Genomic DNA, 25532 nt, shown 5'->3' with positions numbered 1-25532 from the left:
GAGCACTGCAGGGTCTGGGGCAGCGCCCCAGCCGCCGGAGGCAGAACGGGAAGTCCAGGGAGGTGGAGGGAAAGAGATGAATAATAAATTAAATAATAAGTTAAATAAATGACGCGACATGAGAGAGAGGAGAGAGAAGAGAGAGTGTGAGATCGGGAGATGGGGAGAGTGGGGTGAGAGTAGACTTGGTGAAGAGGAACGGAAAGGAAGCGGAAAGTGAAGCGGAAAAAAGTGACCAAGTCGCCATGCGCGTTAGAGACTGAGTGTCATGTTGATTAGACGTCTCAGGAACGGACTCAAAGTGCCAGTGCCGGAGAGTTCGAGCAGACGGATTCGGATTCTCGACTCGCTTTTGCTGGTGCTGCAGGTGGACGAACTGTAATGAAGACCAAGAAGAATGGCTACTAGAGCTGCCTCGACAACTGAAGTCGACTCTTTGTTGTTCATGTTAGACTGGCACAAGACCGCCATGGCTTCAAGGTCCTGTTCATCAATAGAACCGCCGTTGCGAATGTACTCAAGCAGCTTCCACATCTCTTCGCTGTTAATGTTCTCGTCAATTTTGATAATGCTTTGAGCTTTATTGGCCATGCTGTTGTTGCTGCTGTTGTCTCTATTTTCTTCGCCTTCGGTTCGTGGAGATACTGGTGATCCAAGACTTTGGGTTCCATCTTGGTTGGCTGGTCGTTTCAATGGCACCTCTCCGTAGATGAACTGGTGCAGAATCGTCACTTTGAGGAATATCTCGTAATCTTCCACTGCCACAGGCAAGAACTCTGTGTCTCGGTTTGAATTTATAAGTTGGAGAACACATCGGAGAAGTTTGTAGTTGCTAGTAATGCGCAATTCCTCGAGTTTGGCATTCTCGTCTAATGCAAGGTTTTCAACGTACGCTGATGGATGGAGGATAGCAAAGATCTGTCGAATGGTCTCCAACACTGCCAGGTCTTCGCTGCCTCCAATTTTACTGCTGTGTCTGTTGGAGAGATCCGATCCGCTCTTCTTGATACTACCGGCTGCAATGTCAGAAAATCGAGTGGTGTTGAACAGATTGTCCAGGTGAACAGCTATCTTTTCTGTGAAGTAGGTACAAACATCTTCCCATCTAGGAGGGTTGTGCTCAAAGAAAGGTCCTGAGTCGAGCTCTTTGGTTGTTGGTTTGCCCACTACAATTTTGGATATGAATTCTCCATCTGACACCGGGCTTTTCTTCTGGCACTCGATAACATCAGCTGCATCTAACAGACTAGCAATCTTAATCCGACAACGGTCTTTCTCCTGATCACTGGCAAACGACGGTGGTGTACCAGTATTACTAGCTATTGTAATGGGAGTATTGCTGTAGGATACGCTGGATGATCTCTGGCCACTTCCTGGACTCTCTTCACTGTCACTAGTTGTTGGACCCGTAGTATTGTTGCTATGACTCAGATCAAATGAATTACCAATGCCATCAGATACTGGTGTCAGGTTTTGCGTTGTCGATGAATGCGAGACTATTTTTGGTCCACTTTCACCAGTCCATGTTGAAGCTCCCTTTTTACGACGTTTGTCTACCTGATTTCGAAATACCGGGTCATAACCGATGCAAACTCGTTTGGATTTTTCACAGTTGAGACAGGTTGGGTGCCTCTCGTCACACTTTATCCTTCGCTTACGGCACGTAATACACCCCGTTTTGGTCCGACGTTTAATATCCTTACTTGACGTGATAATTGGCTGCAATTGGTAAGTAGTAGAAGTGATGTCCAACATGCCTTGATAATCTCCACAGTACCTGGAGTATGATTGCATCTGTGCTTGCGAATACCTGGCATCGTAATAGTCTCTGCTGACGTTACTGTTGCCACTTATGGTATTGACTACCATTCCATTGCAGACAACTCCTTCTTGATTCACTGGGTAGATTCCCAAGCCATAGATGTGATTAGAGTTTCCATTATCGGAAGTGGTCCCTGTAGATCCAGATAAGGTAGGTGGTAGAGATTGAATTGTCCCTAGACTATAATTGCTGTTTTGACTTTCACCATGATGCATTTGCCTTGGGCCATGGAACATGGAGTGTTGGATGACCGGCTGCATGGACGGTTGCATTATGGGTGGTTGACACTCGACTAGCCCGTGGTGATTCATCTGGCCCATGTGCTGTTGCTGCTGATGCTGATGTTGATGCTGCTGGTGTTGTTCATGATGATGCTGATGGTATTGGTGTTGCTGATGCTTATGATATGGTTGCTGCTCATACCGGCTTTTTGGGGGCATCGGTGGTGGACATGGCAGACCCTCAGATCCTCTAGTACCGTCATTCTGTATAGACACAGAGTATCCTGTCTCACTAACAGGCTTGCTATAATAACCATCATCACTTAATTGATGAGATACTTGCTGATCTGGTGTAGTCGGTCCTGAAATTGGAAATACTGAACGCCCTCCTCTGTTTGCGGAAGGAACAGGAGAAATACCACTAGCACATGAGGTTTGTGAATTGGGAAGGTTCTGTATCTGTCCGACTGATAGGTCTGGGAACCCACTCTGAAGTTTATTTCTTATTGACGGAAGGTTTACGTTGGAGGATGAGAATATAGCCGAAGAAGGACTTTGCAATGGCGTTGTGGTGTAGGGGGTCCGTGGCATACTCCATCTCAGGCTGTCATTTGAATCTCGCAGAGAAAGACTTGCTGGGCTGTTTATCAGTTGATTTATGCTGGGTAATGTTGGCTTCGGTCGTTGCTGACTAGGACTAGTGTTTGTATTAGACCACTCATAGTCTCGTTTACTTGAAGACAAATTGTCTCCTTCTACCTTGTAGTAGCCGGTCATTAATTGCATAGATCCCCGCACCAGTCAAACTTGTGTAGGTACTTATAAAGAAGAAGTATGAAAACACCGACAAGTAATTGGCTCGGGACAAAATGTAACCGTCAAGCTTAGTTGTAAGACGGAGGATATAGTTTATATTTATGTGTAGAACAAATATGGTGACAATAAATTCATCAATTGTACGGTAACTGGGTATGATAATTATTATTAGTGCCGTTTTTGAATTCTAAAACTAAAACAACACAGATTGATCCTCCAGAGTAAGAGATATATAGCACTGAATCACTCGCTAAAGAGTCCAGTACAGGAAATATAAAGACAATGTAGTGGAGCTAATCGAAACCAGCAAACCTTAAAAGAAGTGCAAGGCAGGTAGGCAAGCAAAAGAAATATGTTTAATAGCCACCCCACTGCACAAACCAGTTTTAGGAGGTAAGAGAGCCTGGTCCAACGTTAGCCTTGTCAGAAGTTAGATATGGCATCTGTATGTCTGGAAGGATTATTTTATTCTACGTGCATCCAGGAAGATAAGCTCAAGCGGATGAACAGAGGCAACTCTAAGCTGTACTCCTGCCTTTTTTTATTGTTCAAGAAAAATATTTTATGGGCGAGGGAATTAAAAAGCGTTATTATATTTATTCTTGATTTATGGTTTGGATATACTGTTTTCACAGGTTATCGTATGATTTTGATCCATACTGTTCTTCATTGGCGATACCGCTACTTCGTCATATTTAACCGGCTATTTTTTTGTTTTATGGTATCCCTTTCCTAACGAAACAATGTTTGACCAACTAGTTCATCAAGGCACTGGTTAAGCCTGATAATTAACATCAACGTTAACCTGATATGATAATCTTTATAAAGGTGATTTTATGAAATGTAAGAAAGGTAGGGTCTGGCTTTATAGGATGCTGCTATAGCAACCACGGTTCTGTCAGGCTGAAAATATATTTCGCAAATGGGGAAAATATTAATACTTTAATAAAGGTAGGTATCTTAGCAGCTTACGGCGTTAATACTAGGTATTAGGTTCATGCCTGTCTTCTTGCAATATTATTGAATTATATCTGGGTTTTAGTTTTGTTTATCTTGGTATAAAACATTGCTCAGAGTCTACTCGGACAAGCGAATGAACCAGTTCTCTTCCTGGAGTTTTACATAAATGACGGTGCAATAAGCTTAAGTAATGGCTCTCTAACGATAACGAGTCTCTAGACTGCAACTGGAGTCGATTGGAATTTAACCAGCTGCCTGGTTTCTCAAGCACCTTCCATGCATTGTGAACAATTATATTACTATGGATCATGATTTCGTCTCATTCTTGGTAATCTTAGCGCGGGCTAGCCACATTCGGCCGGAGCTAGACCACCAGCAATTATTTGGCCAAAATTGGCGGTTGATTATTCTTTGACCCTGATAATTGGATCAGCGCGGGTCCCAGTAGACTTAGAGTTTTGACTTTAAAAACCAATTTGTGCCGCCAAACTTTATATGCACAAACTATAACATGCTTTTGAGTAGGCTATCTGGAGATTCGCTCTGATTCTACAGATTTTCATGCATGTTAATATAGCATATAGGGTTGATGTCTTGGAAGCGTAGAGGCTACCTGATACCGACTAAAATTAGCTCTAAGCGAGCGACAACAATTAGGTTCGTTTCCTTTGTAGAGTTCGACGGGTATCGAAAGAACGTTTCAGGAACGCCTCAAGTCTATGGTGTCTAAATTGGCTACATTTCTTTTTGTATGACCAATAGGCGGGTTCCTCTCCATCTACAAATGTTGATGGACTCGGCCAAATGGCCATTTCTCCATATTCTTGTCATCATTATGGGTTACAACATTTCGTGGGATGGATCATGTAGGTTGAATTGCTCCGTAGTGTATTTCTATATTATTCATTATGTAACCCTTGATACAAAAGAGGCAACTATATTGAATGAACACATAAGGTCGTAACAATAATTTGAAGATAATATATGCTCAAGATGCGTCATGCATAATCAGCCTCCGTCAAGCTTCATGAAACGAAAACAAAGAGGAAAGCTGTGACATATATGAAGACAGGAGGTAGCAATTGAGACTTGTATGACGAGTTACGGCAATGAATATGTGCTTCTAGTGTCCAGAGCCCATTAGTGCTATTTTTTATGCCTAAAAACCGGATATACAAGTTGAAAATACTAAAGAAAAAGAGTTTGCGTTAGCATATTATACTCTTAACTGCCGAATAGTACTATATCTTGACTAGATCCAAGTCGTGGGACGCTATATCCGGCTGCGTGCATGTGCAACGCTCTTGCAGAGATCAACAATAAGACAGAAAAAAGCAAAGTCAGCCTGACCATCAATTAATGACTGGCTATATATTATTGTAGTGCTTGAAGATAAACAGTGCACAAAACAATTAGCTTGTTTGCTGGTGAACCGGGGAAAACAAATTATGATACTTTACTGCTTCCTGGGACTGGCACTCGTTCATGCAGGATCAACTCCGAGGCGGAGAACACGAAGATCCGTTAACTTTTGGCGACCTCGGTCGGATGGAATCAAATGGATATTTTTTGACGAATTTGGTCACCGTATTGGTAAGTATTTTCTTCTCAAAATATAATAGCCAATCTCGGTAATGACATTGTCCACACGAGAGCATTGCATAATGGACATATCTTAGCTCCAGGAGAGACATAATATATCAGAAGCCAATAATTCGAGCATTATTTATTAGATCTCTTATTATTTAGTTCTTTATATAAGAGACTGGTTGACTGGTCTCGGGGTGTTGTATAGTTTGCCCCTGTCGGGTACAAATCCTAACCTAATTGAGAGAGCAAGAATGGCAGGCTACTCTAATCACGAGGGTGATTATTTAATATCTAGAGCCCTCTGTAGCTGGTCTCAGATGTATCCAAGGGTTCATCACCGGCTTCCAAAGAAAGAATCTTATTAACCAGGTGGTTGCGTTTGCCTTCCATAATTACAAGATAACCATAATTTCTGGGGTCTATATTAGGTTAGCTTACAGTTGTTGAGCTATGATCTCATATACCTGCCATTTTTTGACTCTAATTTGCGGATATCATACTCCAAGTCAGTGAGCTGATTTTTCCAAGCTCTCAAGAGACGTTGCTTTTCTTCAAAAGTCAGGGCCATTGAGCGTTGACAGGACTACGGTTGGCTGGATGACTCTCATTATATATTTATTAGTTTGGCACGGTTGTAATGACTTCCTGACTGCTCGCCTTCCCCACTCTCACCTGGTAGGAGCAGATGAAACAGCTCGGCGCATATGACCTATCAATTACCCCTGCTGAACGCTCAGCGGAGTTAGGATATATCGACGGCTCTGATCATGGCAGTCAGGAATTGGGGTATACTAGGGCTTTGACGGTATTATTTTCATGTAGGAGGTTTGCTGCTACTTACGTCAAAATATTATTTAAATAAAAGTAGCTAAAGCTTAGCACTCGAGCAATGGAGTTGTCAACTTATTAAGGAAAAGCAAAACTCCGTGTCATCAAATGGATTCCCCACTGTCAGATGCTTCACCCCATCTCGCCCTCCACACCGTCATCCGTCAGTGCTCGTTTCCTCCTTTTCTATTGCATTAACATGAATAAAGAGGGATTCTCATATGGATGCAACCACCCGGTTCCACACCAGTATCAACAAAAAACAAATCCGAGCTAGACGTGAAGTTCAATAATATCTAGCATCCATCACCTCAAAAAGTGACGTGCTAAGGACGATTTGGGGCATTGCATCTGCTGATAGGCTCCGACATGAAACATTGCGATTCCAGACACTCGTCTTTTAAATGATTGACAGCCTGCCCCTTACGTTTGAAACATTGCTTGATTGGGTAGTCTAGTGTGGTGTTTGATTGCACCCGATGTTCCTTGTCATGCATAGAATATTATGAATATTAAATACTAATCCCTGTAGCGTATGGATCGAAGCACCACGAGAATTTCGGCGATTTTGTTGCATCAATTGCATAAGACGGTGCCTGATCACCCGGTGACTAACCTTGCTTGTTACTGCTCTGCACCTGTATCTTGCATAGAAAGCGACTAGTGCATATGCCCCACCTCCATACACCCGCTTCAGAACTAGGTTGCCACGCAACCCTGTTGCGAATTTCCCGGATTTCCTTTTTCTGGCTCGTTACATAGGCTGTCTAGACAGCATGTCCTGCTGGAACTGGTCGTTTAGCCATAAGCGCCTCAACCAAAGCAATTCGTCCCGAAAGAAAACACATGATTATATTAATATTACAGCTGTCATGACACCCCGTCGCCGTGGCCCCTGGCCTCTTCTTATTCTCGTGGTGGTCCATGTGTAGCTTTTCTGGGTGACAGCGGGACTGCTGCTGTTTCGAGCTAGGGACCGGTGTGCCTCCGGCGGCTGGGGCGCTGCCTCAGACCCCGTAGCTCGCTCCACTCGTGCTGGGTGTCCCAGCAGTTGAAACATGAAACTGACGCTGCATATACAGCGCTTCACAACCTGGATCCCGGGTGCTTTTTGTGGGCCGTACCCGTAATTCTGCCTGCAACCACGCAAAGCTCCGCGAAGCGGAGCACAACGGGGTCTGGGGCAGGGCCCCAGCCGCCGGAGGCAGTCCGACAACCCAGTTTTACCAGACCAGACAAAAAAAAAGCCAACCAGATCCCAGCGCACCGACCCCAAAAAGAGTGTGTCACGTGACTCTGCACCCTAACCAGGATCTGAAAATTTCAGTTGGATCGTCGACAGACGTAAATATCCAGTGATATAAGTGTGAGCAGTGCGCGAGAATGCTGGCTCAAAGGTTTGTGGGGCGACGAATTGCCAATGTGGCCGTGTCGTCTTCTCGGCTGGAGCTTGGTTTGTCGAGAGTTGGTGTCAGTAGCCACAGACGGTACCAGTCTGTGGTTGCAGGTGCTGCTGATTCGCAAGACACAGGTTCTGTGGTTGAAGAACCAGTGACGAAGAACATTGATAAAGTGCCAAAGAAGTCATCGAATGGAAAACACTTCGCCAATGGTAAAAATGGCAATAGACAGGGCCAGAATTTGTACCAGAAAATTGACCGGGCATTGATTTCAGGCAACACTAACGAAGCGTTGCGGATCTTCAAGGACGAGTATAACCCCGGCATTTTCAAGAGTTTGGAGCGACGAGGACTTCATCTTCGTCTGTTTCGAGCAGCATTGAAACTGAAATCCAAAAAAGGTTCAAAAGCCGTCATGGAACCCAAGGAATTGTTTCAAAAATATCTTGAGGGCGGTGCGGCTGTTGGCTGGATTACCAGTGCCGTCATTTTGACGGATGTTCGTGAGGGAAACCCAGCTCTTGGGCTTCAAACATGGGTTGAGTATCTCGAGAATCTCAATACCATTGGTTTGGTGACTAGTGAGGGTAACAAAGAAGCTGCTTGGTCTGCTTTGGTCGCTTATGTTGCTAATTGTGTTAAGGAGAAACAGCCTATCAGCACTGAACTTGCATTGAAACTGGTTCCTATTAAAGATATTCCGCTAGGTCGCCAGTTAATGGACATTGAGGAGTTCAGAAGACTCAATCATACTTCCAGAAAAGAGATTCTTGAAGGACTTCAACAAATCCGTATGGATTCTTTAGATGTGTCGTCACTTGAGTTCTTGACTTCTCTTCCATCAGACAGACCCCTTGAATTGGAAGCCATGTATAAAGAAGCATTGGCTAAAGTAGGCGACAATGGACTTCCCGAATCTGTTTATGCCAGATTTATTAGTTGTTTTGCCGAATCGACCCGGGTCAAAGATGCATTCGAGGTATGGAATCATATGATTGAACACGAAGTCGAGCCTACTATTCTGTCATGGAACAGTCTTTTGCGAGCTGGAGCACTGAGCAGAGTTGATAAAACCGAGGTTTTCACGAAGTTGTGGGGAGAAATGGTTGAATCCGGTGTTAAACCCAACTCGGAGAGTTTCCGCAGTCTGATTGACTTTTGTTTCCGGACCGGCAAGCCAGAACAAGCACTACAAGTGTTAGATCGTATTCAAGAAGGTAAAGAAGAAGGAGTCACAGTGACTCTGACTATGTTCAATACAGTTCTTGACGGACTTCTTAGACTTGGTAAAGTGACAGAGGCTGAAGGATTGCTGCGTGAGGGTCTTACTCAAGGATACTCACCCAATGTGGTCACATACAATTATTTCATTCGATCGTATATCCAATTAGGTCAGTTTGAAAAGGCCAATGCTATTGTGCAAGAAATGATAGCTGCTAATGTGCGTCCGGATATTTCCACGTACACCAACATCATCGACAGTGTGTTCAAACAAGCCCGTAAACAGGGATTCGATCCTCAGCAACAAATCTACGATCTGTTTGTGGAAATGGGAAGAGAAGGAATCAAGACTAACGCCATTTCTATTACGGCCATTATTTCGGGATTGACCAAGACATCGAACGATATTGAGTCGGCACGAACGCTGTTCCGAATTATGCTTGAAAAGAAAATCACCCCCAACGCCAGAACCTTTGGTACTTTAATTGACAGTGAACTGAAGTTTGGAGACTACCAGCACGCTCTAGACTACTTCAACATGATGCCCAAATTCGGAGTTCCCCAAGGAACGCCTGCTTTCAATCAACTGATCCACTGGGCCTCCTACAACAAACGAGTGACCGAAGCACACCGACTGTTCAAACAACTGGTGAAAAGCACCCGAACCAACCCCAACAAGTTCACCTATACATTCATCCTAAACGGCTGCTACAAAAACGACGGCGGAAGCCAGACCGTAGAAAGCATAGCCATTGCCAACGACGTGCTCAAAACGCTGTCCAAGCAAGAAGGTTACTTCGATTTCGGCACCGACCTGCCCAAACTGATCCCCAAATTGGCCGCTCTCGGCGCCACGGTCCCCGAGTCGGTAGTCCAAGCTCTCGAAAAGAAAACCACCCGTGTCGAGTAGACCTGGGTTCTGTAAATACTGTAAATATACTTAATAACTTCACGGGAGGGGGACATGCCTCCGGCGGCTGGGGCTGCGCCCCAGACCCCATGGGCTCCTGCTTCGTAGGAGACTGCTGGGACCGTCTACGAAACCGACTCGAGCGAAGCGAGAGGAGCCACGGGGTCTGGGGCAGAGCCCCAGCCGCCGGAGGCAGGTCCCGGATCCCCTGAACCAGGACCTAACCCCGGTCGAAAAGTGATCGGCAGGGAGTTTATGTTGGAGAAGCAGAGATTGATCCAGCCAGAAGAGCCAGTAAACACAGATGTCAGAGACTACGGGGACCGAGTCGTATGACGAGATTGTGGCGAGGCACCGCCGGGAGGTGCGCGAGCTGACGGCTCAAACGACGGCCATGAAAAAACAGGCTACCAAGGGCGAGAAAAAGAAGAAAAAGGACATTCTCAAGAACATTGAGGGCCTCGAGTCGGATCTCAAGACGAGGCATGCCAACGAGCTCAAGGTGGGTACTTTTAGGGGGTGGTTGTGCCTCCGGCGGCTGGGGCTCCGCCCCAGACCCTGGTTGCTCCTGCTTCGCAGGAGATTGCTCGGACCGTCGACGTAAACGACTCGAGCGGAGCGAGAGGAGCCATGGGGTCTGGGGCAGAGCCCCAGCCGCCGGAGGCACGTGGTACCCTGATCTGGTGCTAACAAAGTAGAATTTCGATGGTCCTAAATCGGCACCTGAGGAAGAGGAGGAAGAAGAGCAGGACGAGCAGTCAATGGCAGAGCAGCTGCTGGCTCAGTTAGAACTCGAGGAGAAACAGGCGCAAGAAGAGGCCCAAGCAAAGAAAGCGGTGGCTGCTGCTTCATCACAGTCACAACAGGGTAGTGGAGGTCCGAAGAGAAACAGGCGTAAAGAGAAGATTGCTCAGAGAGAAGCTGCTGCAAAGAAACTGTCAGAAGAGGCTGCTCAGGAAGCGTCGACACAGCCTGATCTGAGGAAGATCGAGCTCGAGAACTTAGACGCTCTATGTAAGATTCACAATCTGGTTCAGCACGATATTCAGCCTGATGGACACTGTTTGTTTGCTTCAATTGCTGACCAGTTGGCACAGAGACGAGATATCAAGAAATCGGTACAAGAACTGAGGAAAGAGGCTGCCGGTTATATTCGTCAGAATCCAGACACTTTTGGACCTTTCCTGTTTGACGAGAACACCTTGACGATGAGAGAAATAGGGCCCTATTGTGAGGAGCTCGAGACAACTGCTATCTGGGGAGGGGATATGGAGATTCTGGCACTGGCCAATGTGTACGATTCGTGCATCAGTGTCATGTTCAGTGGCCGGTCGACACTCAAAGTCAATGAAGAAGGATCCCAGCCCGAGCTCAAGCTGGTGTACTATAAACACAGCTTCGGTCTTGGTGAACACTACAACTCTCTACGGGACGCTAATTAGATCGTGTGCATTTAATAATAGATATAATAGACATTTTCATGGGATGGGGGACTTGCCTCCGGCGGCTGGGGCTCTGCCCCAGACCCCGCTGCTCCTCTCGCTGCGCTCGAGTCGTTGCGTCGGGATCCCAGTCCAGCCAATTGAACATACAGATTGTGAGAGTAACTGGTAAATTATCTGGTCAGTGGTTTTTTGCAGCGCTAGATCCCAAATAAAACAATCAATTGCCTCAAATATCACAGATAGCATATAATTCGACTTCTATATCAGCTATTTAAGACATGTCACGCAATATCTATCAGCCTGGCTGCAGATCAAAGACAATGCACGGTTGAGTTAAAGAGTAATCATCTGGTGCTGGTCTTTACTGAATCTCAGACATTTACCAACACCCAAAGTGCGAGTTCTCGGAATAATTCATTCAATTCAACAGCAAAAACAAATGATAATATTAATGAATATGATAGTAAAAATGTAATAGTGTCGCTGGTTTGAGCCTGCATAAGACATTAAATGAATATCAATCAATCAGCTATTTAAGTGTCATAAGCATCTTACTCCAATAACACTTTTGAAGTTCGTTTATCTAAAATAAAATTCAACAATAGTCGTCTATCAATTTCCCAGGCTATTCTTTCTAGATCTGGTACCTACAGATTCTACAAACATAATGACGGGTTACCAGTTAGTAGTAACACTTGACTGCTCCATCATGCCATAGAGTACACCAGCATGGTCTATAACCTATATATTAAGTACCCTCAAAGTAACTTTAAATGATTCAGAATTTGTACCTAGATACATTTTCACAACTCAATTTTTAATTGATCCATAAAGAAATTTACATTTTCGATTTATATTTAATTTTTCATACTATTTCTCAGGGGTAATTTCGTCGCTGTACGGCGCTATTAGGTCTTTCTCAATATGCTCTCTCGGACCTGCCGATCCGCATTCTTCATTGTTGACTTCATTCTACTCCCAAGATGGTTACTAAATTAAAGGTTGGTTACGTTCCCGAGCATTTTTCGACTCCTCTGTTCTTTGCTCAACAACAGGGATACTATGCTAAGCACGGTATCGAGGTGGAATTTCTACCTTATCCTTCCGGCAGTGGCCATTTAATCCAATCTCTCCAAGACAAGACCATCGGTAAGTTTCTCCACATTTTCAAACAATTGGTATGACATTTGAACGAATGAGTAATTGGACTAACTCGACTCAATTAGATATCAGCATTGGTCTCACTGAAGCTTTTGTTGCTGGAATTGGAAAGGGTTCTGATTGGTACAAGATAGTCGGTACCTATGTTTCTTCTCCATTGAACTGGGCAATCAGCACCGGTGCCAAGCGGACTGATATTAATACTGTCGAGGATATTCGGGGCAAGACTCTTGGTATTAGTAGAATTGGCAGGTAAGTATTTAACAGTTTGTTCTTGGCAATTCAATTCCTCATTGATTAGATTAGATGCTCTTATGACTTTCATTCATAGACTCGAAGAGTTAGTCGGTAATAATAGTAACGCAGACTACTAACAGAATAGTGGATCTTATGTCATGCCATTTGTTCTTGCCAAACAGAATAACTGGACCGAGGAGTTCAGATTCGAGATCCAGAATACTTTTAAAAACCTTCGTGACGGTGTGAACCATGCTGGTAATGAGGACATTGCTCCCACTGATGCGTTTATGTGGGAGGTTTTCACTACCAAAAAGTACTATGACAACGGCGAAGTCAAGCAAATTGGCCATATCTATACTCCTTGGCCATCGTGGGTGATTTCTGCCTCCACAGACCTGACTGGAAATGAGGCTGGCAAGAAGACCATCCAGTCGCTGCTCCTGGCTATCAACGAGGGCATTGCCTACTTCAACAAAAACCACAGCGAAGCTGTCGAGTACATCACTGGTAATCTTGACTACTCTGCCCAAGACGCCTCAGCCTGGATCGAAACTGTCACTTTCGCCGACGACGTCTCGAAAGTCGACCAAAAAACCGTCATCTCCAACACCGTCAACCTCCTCCAATCCGCCGGTGTTCTCGATGCCAAAGCCGAGTCCGCAGACTACCTCAGCCTCGTCTAACTCTCTACTTCCACTAAACTATCTCAATAGAAACCAATTCTCCACGGTCCGAACCAGCTTGCGAAGCAAGCACAACGGGGTCTGGGGCAGCGCCCCAGCCGCCGGAGGCAACTGTCTTCCTATGGGCGCTGCCTCCGGCGGCTGGGGCTCTGCCCCAGACCCCGCTGCTCTTCTCGCTGCGCTCGAATCGTGGGGGCGGGTCTGAGCGGGGATCGTCCTTGCAGCGCCGGTTGGACCCTGCAGAACTGCACGGTTCCTGCATATTCCAGATCCAGGGGTACCGGGAAGATGCGAGTGGATTTTTCTGTCAAGCTATCAGGGTTTGTAACTTCAGTGTGAGCAGAATTTTGTGACTGATTTTTCACGAACATTAGCAAAAAAAGATATGAGACACAAGTCTCGGAGTACCTTAAGACACTGACTGACAAAAAAAATTTTAGCCGTGCCAATTGTCGAAGACGATTGAGTCCGATATCCAACACCACAGCCAGCGTCCATAGAATGTTAATAAACACCCCCAGCAGGTGTCTGCTGTCGATACCGGCGTCTCTCAGGGTCTTCAGAAGATATGCCAGCGTCAAAACCAAAAAACCCTCGAAGAAAAAGGGCGAAAATGACGCCGACCAACCCCTTCTTCTCGGCCGGGTTGGCAATAGTCTCAAAGTTAGTAAACATCCACACAGGCCACCAGAATCACCGATACTAACAAAATCCAGGGCGGAATTGTGGGCCTTGCCAATGTAGGTTCCACTGGCGGACATGCCTCCGGCGGCTGGGGCTCCGCCCCAGACACTGGTAGCTCCTGCTTCGCAGAGAGGCCGGGCACCGTCGACGGAACGACTCGAGCGGAGCGAGAGGAGCAACCCGGGTCTGGGGCGGAGCCCCAGCCGCCGGAGGCAGCAGGGCACCCGGGAACTAACAGGTGTAGGTAGGGAAATCAACGTTTTTTCAGGCTATCACGAGGTCGGATCTCGGGAACGTAAGTGCGGTTGAGAGATGGAGATATACGTGGTTTGCTAACAGTTAAGCCTGCTAATTATCCGTTTGCGACAATTGATCCTGAGGAGGCCAAGGTGATCGTGCCTTCGCCGAGGTTCGATAAACTGTGTGAGATATATCAGCCGAAGTCGCGACAGCCAGCGACGCTGTCGATATTCGATATTGCTGGGTTGACAAGAGGCGCTTCAAAGGGAGATGGGCTTGGTAATGCGTTTTTGAGTCATATTAGAGCTGTGGATGGCCTGTTTCAGGTGGTGAGAGCGTTTCAGGACCCCGAGATTATCCATATTGAGGGTAATGTGAACCCGGTGCGAGATCTGGAGATCATTCGTGACGAGCTGCTGTTGAAAGATATGGAGTTTGTTATTAAAGCCATTGAACTGGCAAATAAGGCTCAGAGAGGAGGCAATCCTGCTGTTGTCAAAGCCAAGAAAGAAGAAATTGCTACGGCAGAAAAAGTGTTGGCATGGCTGGAAGACGGCAAAAGAGTGGCTAATGGTCAGTGGACGAACAGCGAGATCGCCATTATTAATACCCTCACTCTGCTGACTGCTAAACCATCTGTATATATTGTCAATGTCAGTGAGGAGGATTATATATTGGGAGCTGATGACCAGGGCACTCAATGGATGAAAGAAATCAATCAATGGGTCAACGACAACTCACCAGGGGATAGAGTAGTTCCGGTGAGTATTGGTCTTGAAGCGCGATTAGCAGGGTTGGATCAAGCCACTGTTGATGCTGAATTGAAAGATCTCGATACTCAAAGCGCTCTACCAATAGCTATTCAGGAACTTCGTAAAGCACTCCATCTCATCAGTTACTTCACTTGCGGAAAAGACGAGGTTCGTGAATGGACTATCCGCAAGGGCACGAAGGCTCCACAGGCAGCGGGTATCATTCACAAGGATCTCGAAAAGACATTTATTCTGGCCAATGTCACTAAATACGACGACCTGGTAGCTGCTAATGGCGACGACTCGGTAATTAAAGCCTCGGGTCAGCTCTCTCAAAAGGGTAAAGACTACGTTGTGGAGGACGGAGACGTGGTTCACTTCAAATCGGCCGCTGCCCGAAAGTAACCTCCCTCCTTTTTCTTCGGCCAACGAATGTAAATAGTGCTTTTTTAGTTTTCTATGGACTGAATGCTCAGAACGACAGGCTGCCTCCGACGGCTGGGGCTCTGCCCCAGACCCCGTAGCTCCTCTCGCTGCGCTCGAGTCGTCACCAGGGCCAGCCACGACCCCACACGATAGTTAGTAGAAGCAGAAATAGAATTGTCGAGAGCAAATCAATTCAAAGCTATTTAGAGAGATACACAGGGCTCATGAGACTAGCTAGACAAGGCTTGAAACAGTTAGTATACGGATCCTATGCCGAACTGGCGAACCAAACTAAGTGACTGTCTTCAAATCAGTTATAAACTATTTTTCTCATGATAAATAAGTCGACGAGCTGGGTTTATAGATAGAGCCTCTAAGGCTCATTATCATCATTAAAAGAAAGCCACCAAGTTCCAATTGTAACTTACACACTCAATGCTGATGAAAAAAAAAAATACAACACGAGAAGCCCTGGCGCCCTTATTTATAGCCCGTGAAAAAAAATGCACCTCCTACTGGGGCACAATACCCTAACCGCTATCATGATAACGGATCCGGTTGGAGACCGTACGCCGGACCCTGGTCATCTCCGCTCAAGTCGTTTTCTATTGGAGGGGTGAGCTGCTGCCTCCGGTGGCTGGGGCTCCACCCCAGACCCTGGTTGCTCCTCTCGCTTCACTGGAGTCGTTTCTCCGGGGTGGGTGCTGCCTCCGGCGGCTGGGGCTCCGCCCCAGACCCTGGGTGCTCCTCTCGCTTCACTCGAGTCGTTTCTCCGGGCTCTCCAGGAGTGTCTGTTCAGAGAAAGGGCAACAAACTTCAGGTCAGACCTCCCGAGAGACGACTCGAGCGCAGCGAGAGGAGCACCCAGGGTCTGGGGCGGAGCCCCAGCCGCCGGAGGCATGCCTCCTCTCCCGCTGCTGCAACAGGGATTATAAACCAGAAAAATAAACCTATAAATAGAACCAATGGCTGGTGAGAGAACGTGACTGGTCTACGGGATTGGTTCAGGAATGCAGACAGGGATTAGGCTCGTGCATCGGCTGAAGATCGAATCAGAGCTCTGGCCACTATAAATAGAGGAGTCGACCCAGCTGAGTTTTCAGTCCATCATTTTATTAATAAGTTTTGTCTCTAATTTTTTTTCAATCTTACCAAAGTGTGCGTTGAATAGCTTAACTATGTCCTAATATAATCATTGCTTTGAAGGCGCAGTGAGGTTTGCAGCCACAAGTCCTCTAATATCATCTGCCGTTTGCCGTGCCACAAACACCTGGTTTAATTTAAAGAGTTCTTTGGTTTGAGCTGGGCCATTGACTTATTTACAAATTATTCAAGAGTGGCGTTGGAAGTGTTCTATTGGTGCCTCCGGCTGCTGGGGCGCTGCCCCAGACCCCGTTGTGCTCTGCTTCGCAGAGCGGCCGGGACCGTATACGCCCGACTCGAGCGAAGCGAGAGGAGCCACAGGGTCTGGGGCAGAGCCCCAGCCGCCGGATGCACGGTGCGCCCCAGACAGGCAATCTCAGGGGGACCGGTGATCATTCCTCGAGTTGGGCGGGATCGACGGGGACAGGAGATAAGGTGGTGATGTCATCGTAGAGGAGTGTGGTCAAGAAATTGTTGAACTGGTGGCCGGACACTTCGGGGAGCAGGTGACGAGCGGCTTGCGCGAATTTGTTTTGCTGAGAAGCGGTTTTTTCTAAAGATGCTAGTTCTTCAGCGAGAATTGAGGTCGTTAGTTCTGGGGTGATGGGCTTGTTGGTGTCTTGGGTAGTGCACTTGTGAATGACCCATTGGTACAATTGAGCACGAGACACTTCGGCGGTGGCAGCGTCTTCCATGAGATAGTCGATGGGCACACATCCTTGGCCTCGGAGCCAGGCTTCCATGTAGCAGAGTGCGATGTAGATGTTCTTGCGGATACCGGCTTCGGTAATTCTGCCGCCGTCGATATGGGTGTTTGTGAGGTCAGAGGGAGTGGGTGGCTGGTAGTTGTCGAGGGTGAATGGGTTGAACGAGATTTGGTTGGGTTGAGGCATGTATTGGTTGAAAATGTCGTTAGCTATGGATGCCAGTGCTGGATGGGCGACCCATGTGCCGTCATGACCAGCCTTCACTTCTCTCAATTTATCAGCTTTGACACGAGCCATGGCTGCTTCATTGGCTTGAATATCGTTTTTAATTGGAATTTGCGCAGCCATTCCGCCCATGGCGTGTACTCCACGCCTATGACACACTTCAACGAGCTTCTTGACATATGCGCTCATAAACGGCACCGACATGGTCACATCTGCTCGGTCAGGCAGAATGTGTGAAGAGTCGTTCTTGAGTGTTTTAATTGTCGAGAAAATATAATCCCAGCGGCCACAATTTAGTCCGGACGAGTGGTCCCGCAGTTCGTAGATGATTTCTTCCATTTCAAATGCCCCTGGCAGAGTTTCTAATAAAGCAGTTGCACGGATGGTGCCTTGAGGAATATGCAACAAGTCCTGTGCTTGGACGAAAACGTTGTTCCATAGCCGAGCTTCGAGATGCGACTCCATCTTTGGAACATAAAAGTAAGGGCCGGCGCCATTCGAAATCAGCTGTTTGGCATTGTGATAAAAGTACAAACCAAAATCAAATAGCGATGCACTTACAGGCTCGCCGTCAACAAGAACATGCTTTTCCTCCATATGCCATCCTCTAGGACGCACAATCAACGTCACTGGTTTTCGGTGTGGACGACTGAGAATGTCGTACTGTTTGCCAGTTTTAGCGTCGGAAAAGCCAATTTGGCCCCTAATTGCGTCATAAAGATGTGCCTGGCCCCAAGTTACATTACTCCAAGTTGGAGCCAGCGAGTCCTCGAAATCTGACATGTATGTAGAAACATCGGCATTCAAAGCATTCACGATCATTTTCCTTTCAGGAGGACCGGTGATCTCGACTCTTCGGTCTTCTAATCCAGGTGCCAAACTGGCTCCCTTCCAACTAGCATCATTTCGAATATGAGCGGTCGAGTCGAGCAAACCCAGGCTGGCTGTGCCCTTATCTATTGCCTGCTGACGCACATTTCGAGCTTCCAACAGCTCTTTCCTCGTCTTTCCATGTGTTCTCTGCAGAGTTGCCACAAACTCCAGAGCAGACTTTGTAATTATCTTCGCCGGAGCAGTAGCCTCTGGCCACAACTGGTGCGACGAGTCAATTGGCGCAAAGATCTCGATTCCATTCATCTCAAAATATCACTCAGATCAAAATCAAACAGAAATAGCCAACCTGAAAACAAATCAACTTTAGCTAAATAAAAAACAAAAACCTAAAAACAAAACTAAGAACAAAACTAAAACCAGCGAAAACTGGCTAATTTATATCCACAACTGACTGACATGGAAATCAGCTAGCCCGCTCCGTACGGAATAACACACCTCTCAGACAACCGCTGATGCCGCTCTATCAGGGCAAGATTGGCAGCATCTTCCTTATCGCGCAGCGGTCCTGCATACGATTCTGACCCGGGGCGCGGACATGACCCGGACACTCTGCATACACACGGACGAATGGGAACTGCGATCCGCCAGAGATATGTCGCTGGGGCCGGCCCGGGGACTGCCTCCGGCGGCTGGGGCTCTGCCCCAGACCCTGGTTGCTCCTCTCGCTGCGCTCGAGTCGGGCGAGGGGGAGGTCTGGTCCAGCTGAGAACGGAAGCAGCTGTATCTCAGTACCCTCAAACAAAAAAACCAAAAAAAAAAAAACCAAAAAAAGAAAAAAAACTCGGAGCTAAGAAGCGGAATACAATTCTGCCCTAGCCGGCCAATTTCCGGCCTCCGCCAACCAGCATTTTAGAGCATTCAGCCGTACGACTGTAGGAGGGATTGATAACCTCAGACCTTCATTAATTCTTGAGCTTTTACTAGAATCAAAGGGACAATTGAGATATTTCACCAGTCGTCACTCTCAGATCATAGCAATAAGTAAGGCTGAATGTTTGGAAATAAGATATCGGGTATTTTTAGGTGCAATTGATTTCCAGTATCATATAATTTCAAGGAAGGAGCTGCAGATCTCCTACTGTTTTGAAAGGATCTTACCCAAGCGCTTATTGACACTACCCCCCTCCCCCCACAACAGTAACTGAAACCAGTCTCTTAGTTCCACAACCCGAGTTCAGGCCCGAGCCCTCCTCCGGGGGTTTTTCGCGACCCGTGCCAGGTGCTGTTAGCCTCGTTAGCCATTTCCCATACCCCAGATGCCAGTCTCAGCACAGATCAGTCACACTAACTAATCACACTAACCCCCACCACACTTATGATCTATCATAGCCGCAGAGCTGAGCATACCGCACCAATTCCGCACCAATTCTGGCTCTGCTTATGGTGCGTTGCGACCCGGTTCCATAGAACTCACTTGCAACTCAGCAGACTCTCTTTTCAGTCAGTCCTCAGACCAGACCCGTACCGGTTTCACGTCGCTCCTCAACCGAGTCCCGACCCGGACCAGTAAAAGAGACCCCCACGGTCCCAGCAACGAGCGAAGCGAGCCACGGGGTCTGGGGCGGAGCCCCAGCCGCCGGAGGCACAGTGGTCCTCTCCCCTGGAACCTGAAACAGGGGTAATCTCCTGCGGCCCAGTTTGGCAGGTGGACCATGCCCATGGGCCTGCTGCATTCCGATAGCGACCAGCAGCAGCAGCAGCGGCCCAGTCAACCCTAACGCAGACCCTTCCTGGGAGCCCGGGCCTGCCGTACATTCCTGTGGGCCCGGCCCCGGCAGCCCGCTGGACTGTACCCGTCCATCGTCGATAGTGGCTGGCTGGGAGGGGGGTGTGCCTCCGGCGGCTGGGGCTCCGCCCCAGACCCTGGTTGCTCCTGCTTCGCAGGAGACTGGCCGGGACCCCCCGCGAAAACGACTCGAGCGAAGCGAGAGGAGCCACGGGGTCTGGGGCAGAGCCCCAGCCGCCGGAGGCAGGCCCAAGCAGTGTTGTTGACCATACCCGCTGCGGCGCTCGAGTAAGAGACAGAGGGCAGGGGCTTGATTCCGTTATACAGATATAATATAATATATTACAGCCAGCAGGGTCGCAGCAGGAAGGCCGTTTCTAATCGTAGCCACCAACGCGTCAGGACCTAATCTGAGGTTTATTAGGCTTTGTTTTCTTTTCCACCGGAGTATTCTTGTAAGAACTTTTGCAACTGAGGTTGTTCAGAGGTTGAAAGGTTTAAAGTTTGTTGCGACCGGTGGTTATATTCACAGGTAAACAGCTGGATCGTGGATTTAATCGGTGATTTGGCGTAAATCATAATTTCTGGAGCTTCTGCTTCTGCTGCTTCTGCTGCTTCTGCTTCTGCCGCTGGTGTGTTGCCGTGGGTTAAGATCATCATCATCATCATCCTCATCGACGCTTGATTACTACAAAACAAAAATTTACGATCTGGCGTTGAATCGAGTCCAGTGGTTTTTGTTAGGTATCGTGTGGATATCTGGTATTTCAACTGCCGGCGACTCTGTTGTGTTTTGAGTGTATTGTTGATATCTGTCAGCAGACAAACACAGCTAGACCTAGACTTTTGTGAAGAGAAGTTGTTGTGTTAGGCATTAGTAGAAGACCTTTTCGCTTCTTTCGCTTTTTATTTTATTTATTTCTACTTTTTACAGAGGATCTAAGCCTCTACAGCTATTGACACCTATTGACAGCTACAAAGTGCTACAACTATTTCGAGCTACTGTCGTGCTTAGTTCGTTTGTTGTCGTCTGGGTAGTTATTGGCTTGTGGAGTAGAGAACAGTAGTCTGGGATAGTATCCGTAACTGAGATTACTGAGGTCAGTTAGCCACTACCTAACAGCAACAGTCTACTGTCAGTTTTTTGATTTGTGGATCAGGTAATAGTAGAGGTGACATTAGAATCAGGAATAGAGGTGTCGAATCGAACTCGAGCCATAAACCGCAGTCAGAGCCACGAACCGAATCAGAGTCGAGTTTAGTGTGTGAGTCAGAGTTCTGGTATCTATTACTGGCTATCGTCTTTACGTGACGACAAGTATCTATCAAGAATTTCGTTGTGTTTTGGATTAAGCTTGATAGACGGTTCTGACTGACTACACGAAGTGCATCTACTCTCAGCTACAGAGACAGAGACAGAGACATAACTGATAGAAAAGACGCACGCAGTGACTGTGTTCTGAGACTCCTGAGCTCATTTGAATCTGAACTACATCAGATAAACTTTGTGTGCTTGCTTATACTGTGTCAAAAGTACCTGTTAACTGCCTCATTCGTAAACTGGTTCATCGCCTCATTCAGCGAATATTAACACGTCATGATTCGGCAGATTCGACCTCTGGATATCCAGAGCGCGCGTCTGACCAGCTCAGACACTATATCGGTTCCTCTGCCTGAAGGCTCGTCGCCAATGGCATCGCCTTCTAGCAACGCTTCAACACCTACCAGTCCGGTCAACGACTTGTCTAGTACTCTGAATGCTAATAGCATCAATAATAATAATGGTGGCCATTATGCCACTTTGGTAAATGCACCTGCTGGACTCAACCATGGCGAACCCGGTCCAGTCGTCAGTCATAGTAGTAATATCACCAACGGTAATTCTGGTGATGTTACTCTCAACCTATTTGAATCATCCTCAGGCTCGACCCCCTCATCGCCTCATTTTATAGCATCCGACTCGACTACTCCAGTACCTGGTTCTACTGTAGTAGCTGGTCTTGGCGGTCTTGGCGGTCCCAGGGGTTCCATTTCTAACAACTCCAACAATGCCGGAATTGGAACTACCAGAGCTGATGGGTCAAGGGACGTTATCGTCACACCAACTACCTATAATGCTAGTGACGCAAGCCAAACTCAACATCAACATCATCAGCACACCCACTCGCGACCACATTCTCATTCGCATTCACGTTCACACTCTCGTTCGCTCTCATACACACATCAGACCCAGCTTGAACAACAAGAACAACAACAAAATGGATCACAAGAAATAGAAGACGGGTTTCCCAATCAAATTGAAATCCCCAGTCCTGAACAGATGCAAGTACTGAGTCAAGTGCACGCATCCGATTCATCGACTCCATCTCCTGATCCTGCAAAGTACCCGTATTCCATTCGATTGAGTCCATTTGTGGACCACTCAAGTTCCATGCCAGCATTCTATACCGGTGCCGTTGAACGCGAAGGTCGAGACGGCACTGTCATCAAAATCGGTCGATTTGACAATAAACGGGACCAGCGCACCCAGGGCGACGAGAATCCACATGTGTCTCCTATTGTGTTTAAATCCAAGGTGGTATCACGATCACACGCTGAGTTCCTGGTTAAAGACGGAGGCCAGTGGTTTGTCAGAGACGTGCGGTCGTCCTCGGGAACATTTCTTAATCATATCAGACTTTCTTTGGCGAGTGAGGAATCACGGCCGTTTGCTTTAAAGGACGGTGACGTGCTCCAATTGGGAGTTGATTTTAGAGGCGGGTTAGAAGAAGCATTCAAATGTATTAAAGTTCGAGTCGAGCTCAACCGAAGCTGGCAGAAGAAGCCCAATAATTTCAATATTAGCCAGCTCACCAACTTGCGAAACCTGTTCACCAACCCTCCAGGACGGTCTGATGACACTGCCGATGCCTCGGGATCCAAGACTAGACACGAAAACACCCAGGAATGCGCCATCTGCCTGCTACCTGTGTCGGCCTGTCAGTCACTCTTCATAGCACCCTGTTCGCACAGCTGGCATTATAAATGTATCCGACCGGTGATTGTCAAGGCATACCCGCACTTTTTATGTCCCAACTGTCGAGCCATCTGCGACCTCGAGGCGGAAATCGAGGTCCCCGACCTGTCGCACCTCGAAATCTCGCAACCCTCGTCCACCAACGGCACAAATAGCGGTGCCGCTAACGGCAGCACCGCCAACGGCATCAACACCACGCTAACGAGCTAGCTGGCTCCCTCTATTTTTATCTTCTCGTTTCTTCTCTTTCGAATCTCTATTTGACAATTCTGGAAGTCGTGTATTATTTATACATGCTGGCCGCTCTCTAACCAGCCCCAGCTACTTAATTTATTGCGCACGCTCGACTGCTGGTCCTGCCTCCGGCGGCTGGGGCGCTGCCCCAGACCCCGTTGCTCCTGCTTCGCAGGAGATGGCTGGGACCCTCGACGAGAACGACTCGAGCGAAGCGAGAGGAGCAGCGGGGTCTGGGGCGGAGCCCCAGCCGCCGGAGGCAGATCCCCCTTAGAAGTGGACCCTGGATCCTGAGCCGCACGAGGTGTGGCTAGCGATCGCAAGTGAGATGTTAGTTTGCTAAGGGAGTTTCCGCGGTTTGGAGAGCTTATATTCTGGAAGCTGGATCTGTGATTGAGGAGAAGAGTGAAAATGGCTGGGTTTAAGACGAATTCTACAATTGCCAGTTGTGGTGGAAAGCTGCTGAAGTTAAACCATGAGTCGAAGGTGCTCAAGTCGGCTATGGACGTGAATGTGTTCCTTCCTCCAGCTGCTGTTGATGGGAAGAAGAAGGTTCCTGTTCTGTTTTTCCTGTCTGGATTGACTTGTACCCCTCAGAATTGCTCAGAGAAGGGCTTTTTCCAGTCTGCTGCTGCCCAGCATGGAATTGCTATTGTGTATCCCGACACCTCGCCTCGAGGAAGCGACCATCCTGGGGAGAATGATAGCTGGGATTTTGGGTCTGGAGCCGGTTTTTATATCAATGCTACTGAGAAACCTTGGAGCGACAATTATAACATGTACGACTATGTTGTGAGTGAGCTCCCCGAGGCTTTGTTCGAGGAGTTCCCTCAACTGGATGCGGATAGGGTATCGATCACGGGCCATTCTATGGGTGGCCATGGTGCATTGACTTTGTTCCTCCGAAACCCTGGTAAATACAAGTCGGTGTCTGCATTCTCACCCATTAGCAATCCTATCAATGCTCCCTGGGGTATCAAGGCCTTTTCTGGCTACTTTGGCGAGCAAAACAAGGCTAAATGGGCCGAGCACGATGCAACGGAACTAATTAAAAAGTACTCTGGTCCTAGTCCTGAAATTCTTATTGATGTCGGTACCGGTGACCAGTTCTATAAGGACAAGCAATTGCTACCTGAAAATCTTGTCGAGGCTGCTAACGACTCTGCTAACTACAAAGGCAAAGTCAACCTCCGTCTGCAGCCCGACTACGACCATTCTTACTATTTTATCTCTTCTTTTGCTAAGGACCACGTCGAGCACGCTGCTAAGTACTTGCTTTAGATAACAGATGTTTTCTTTGTTGGGGTCTGCCTCCGGTGGCTGGGGCTCCGCCCCAGACCCCGTGGCTCCTGCTTCGCAGGAGTTGCTGGGACTGTTTTCTTCGGGTAAATGGGATCTTTTCCCTTAATAACGGTATAATAATCAAATCACACTTGTCTTTATATGTTTGTCAGAGATGTCGAAGACTCAATTGCTCGCTCTTCGTGGTTCATCGATGCAAGATAGTGCAACATGCTGGAGATCTGAATGGACAGTTATGATGTCTAAACCTGTAGTATCCCGCAGAATGTGGTCGAGTTGGGCTTGGAATTTGAGTATATCAGGTATGGTCGGTAAGATTTCGGTTAGAAGATAGCTATAGAATAGGCTGCTATAGCATTCGCATGAAAGTCTCGCGATAACCGACACTGACGAAAAGATGCAAAAGCTTTCTCTTGTTAAACCACCTTTTGGCTTATTCATAATTGTAAGAGCAGTTTTCAAACAAATAGAGTGATATTGACTACATACCTTGATTCCTGTCTCGTTTCTATTGAGCCGCACAGATGGTGATCTGGACCCTGCATATACCCTGGTTTACCACAAAACTGTCACGGGCTGCTGCGACTGATATTTTTCAATTTTCATAATATGAGTTTGGGGTAGAAAAGCTTTCAAAAAGGATATAAGCATCCTTGTCAAAGGTCTTTCATTTGTTATCGTTTTAATTAAGAATTTACAGTCTCCTCCCGGCAAGTACCTGGGACACAGCAGCAATTATTATCATCAGCAATTTGCTTGCTGTTGTTGCTTTTGGAGTTAGCGGCCTATATCTACGAATATCGAACTTTGCGAACTGCGGAACGTTCAGAATTCAATGTAGACATAACTTCAGGAAACGAGACTCCCAAACTGTGTGTGCCTCTAT

At 47.2% G+C, this 25532-nt stretch overlaps 9 protein-coding genes across 9 annotated transcripts; 7 read left to right on the top strand and 2 right to left on the bottom strand.

Annotated features, from left to right (window-relative positions):
* Nucleotides 1–252: 252 nt before the first annotated feature.
* On the bottom strand, nt 253–2820 carry AWJ20_4071 (uncharacterized protein; the record flags this gene model as incomplete). The annotated part of the gene is made up of 1 exon (XM_018881124.1): nt 253–2820. The coding sequence occupies one exon, from the start codon at nt 2818–2820 to the stop codon at nt 253–255; it is 2568 nt and encodes an 855-aa protein (XP_018733745.1).
* Nucleotides 2821–7620: 4800 nt separating this feature from the next.
* Nucleotides 7621–9768, top strand: AWJ20_4070 (Pentatricopeptide repeat-containing protein At1g62910; the record flags this gene model as incomplete). The annotated part of the gene is made up of 1 exon (XM_018881123.1): nt 7621–9768. One exon carries the CDS (start codon nt 7621–7623, stop codon nt 9766–9768), a length of 2148 nt encoding a protein of 715 aa, XP_018733744.1.
* A 761-nt stretch (nt 9769–10529) lies between these two features.
* On the top strand, nt 10530–11210 carry OTU2 (Otu2p; the record flags this gene model as incomplete). Its single annotated transcript, XM_018881121.1, has 1 exon — nt 10530–11210. One exon carries the CDS (start codon nt 10530–10532, stop codon nt 11208–11210), a length of 681 nt encoding a protein of 226 aa, XP_018733743.1.
* A 1183-nt stretch (nt 11211–12393) lies between these two features.
* Nucleotides 12394–12630, top strand: AWJ20_4068 (uncharacterized protein; the record flags this gene model as incomplete). Its single annotated transcript, XM_018881120.1, has 1 exon — nt 12394–12630. One exon carries the CDS (start codon nt 12394–12396, stop codon nt 12628–12630), a length of 237 nt encoding a protein of 78 aa, XP_018733742.1.
* Nucleotides 12631–12769: 139 nt separating this feature from the next.
* AWJ20_4067 (uncharacterized protein) lies at nt 12770–13297 on the top strand (the record flags this gene model as incomplete). The annotated part of the gene is made up of 1 exon (XM_018881119.1): nt 12770–13297. One exon carries the CDS (start codon nt 12770–12772, stop codon nt 13295–13297), a length of 528 nt encoding a protein of 175 aa, XP_018733741.1.
* Nucleotides 13298–14649: 1352 nt separating this feature from the next.
* OLA1 (Ola1p) lies at nt 14650–15378 on the top strand (the record flags this gene model as incomplete). The annotated part of the gene is made up of 1 exon (XM_018881118.1): nt 14650–15378. One exon carries the CDS (start codon nt 14650–14652, stop codon nt 15376–15378), a length of 729 nt encoding a protein of 242 aa, XP_018733740.1.
* A 1556-nt stretch (nt 15379–16934) lies between these two features.
* On the bottom strand, nt 16935–18611 carry MLS1 (malate synthase MLS1; the record flags this gene model as incomplete). Its single annotated transcript, XM_018881117.1, has 1 exon — nt 16935–18611. The coding sequence occupies one exon, from the start codon at nt 18609–18611 to the stop codon at nt 16935–16937; it is 1677 nt and encodes a 558-aa protein (XP_018733739.1).
* Nucleotides 18612–21691: 3080 nt separating this feature from the next.
* DMA2 (ubiquitin-conjugating protein DMA2) lies at nt 21692–23320 on the top strand (the record flags this gene model as incomplete). Its single annotated transcript, XM_018881116.1, has 1 exon — nt 21692–23320. One exon carries the CDS (start codon nt 21692–21694, stop codon nt 23318–23320), a length of 1629 nt encoding a protein of 542 aa, XP_018733738.1.
* A 435-nt stretch (nt 23321–23755) lies between these two features.
* Nucleotides 23756–24625, top strand: AWJ20_4063 (S-formylglutathione hydrolase; the record flags this gene model as incomplete). The annotated part of the gene is made up of 1 exon (XM_018881115.1): nt 23756–24625. The coding sequence occupies one exon, from the start codon at nt 23756–23758 to the stop codon at nt 24623–24625; it is 870 nt and encodes a 289-aa protein (XP_018733737.1).
* Nucleotides 24626–25532: the final 907 nt, after the last annotated feature.

The sequence above is a fragment of the Sugiyamaella lignohabitans genome, chromosome C, assembly GCF_001640025.1.
Source record: "Sugiyamaella lignohabitans strain CBS 10342 chromosome C, complete sequence".
NCBI classification, from domain to species: Eukaryota; Fungi; Ascomycota; class Dipodascomycetes; order Dipodascales; family Trichomonascaceae; genus Sugiyamaella; species Sugiyamaella lignohabitans.
The sequence above is the reverse complement of the archived record's forward strand: the minus strand, read 5'-3'. Positions and strand labels throughout refer to the sequence as shown.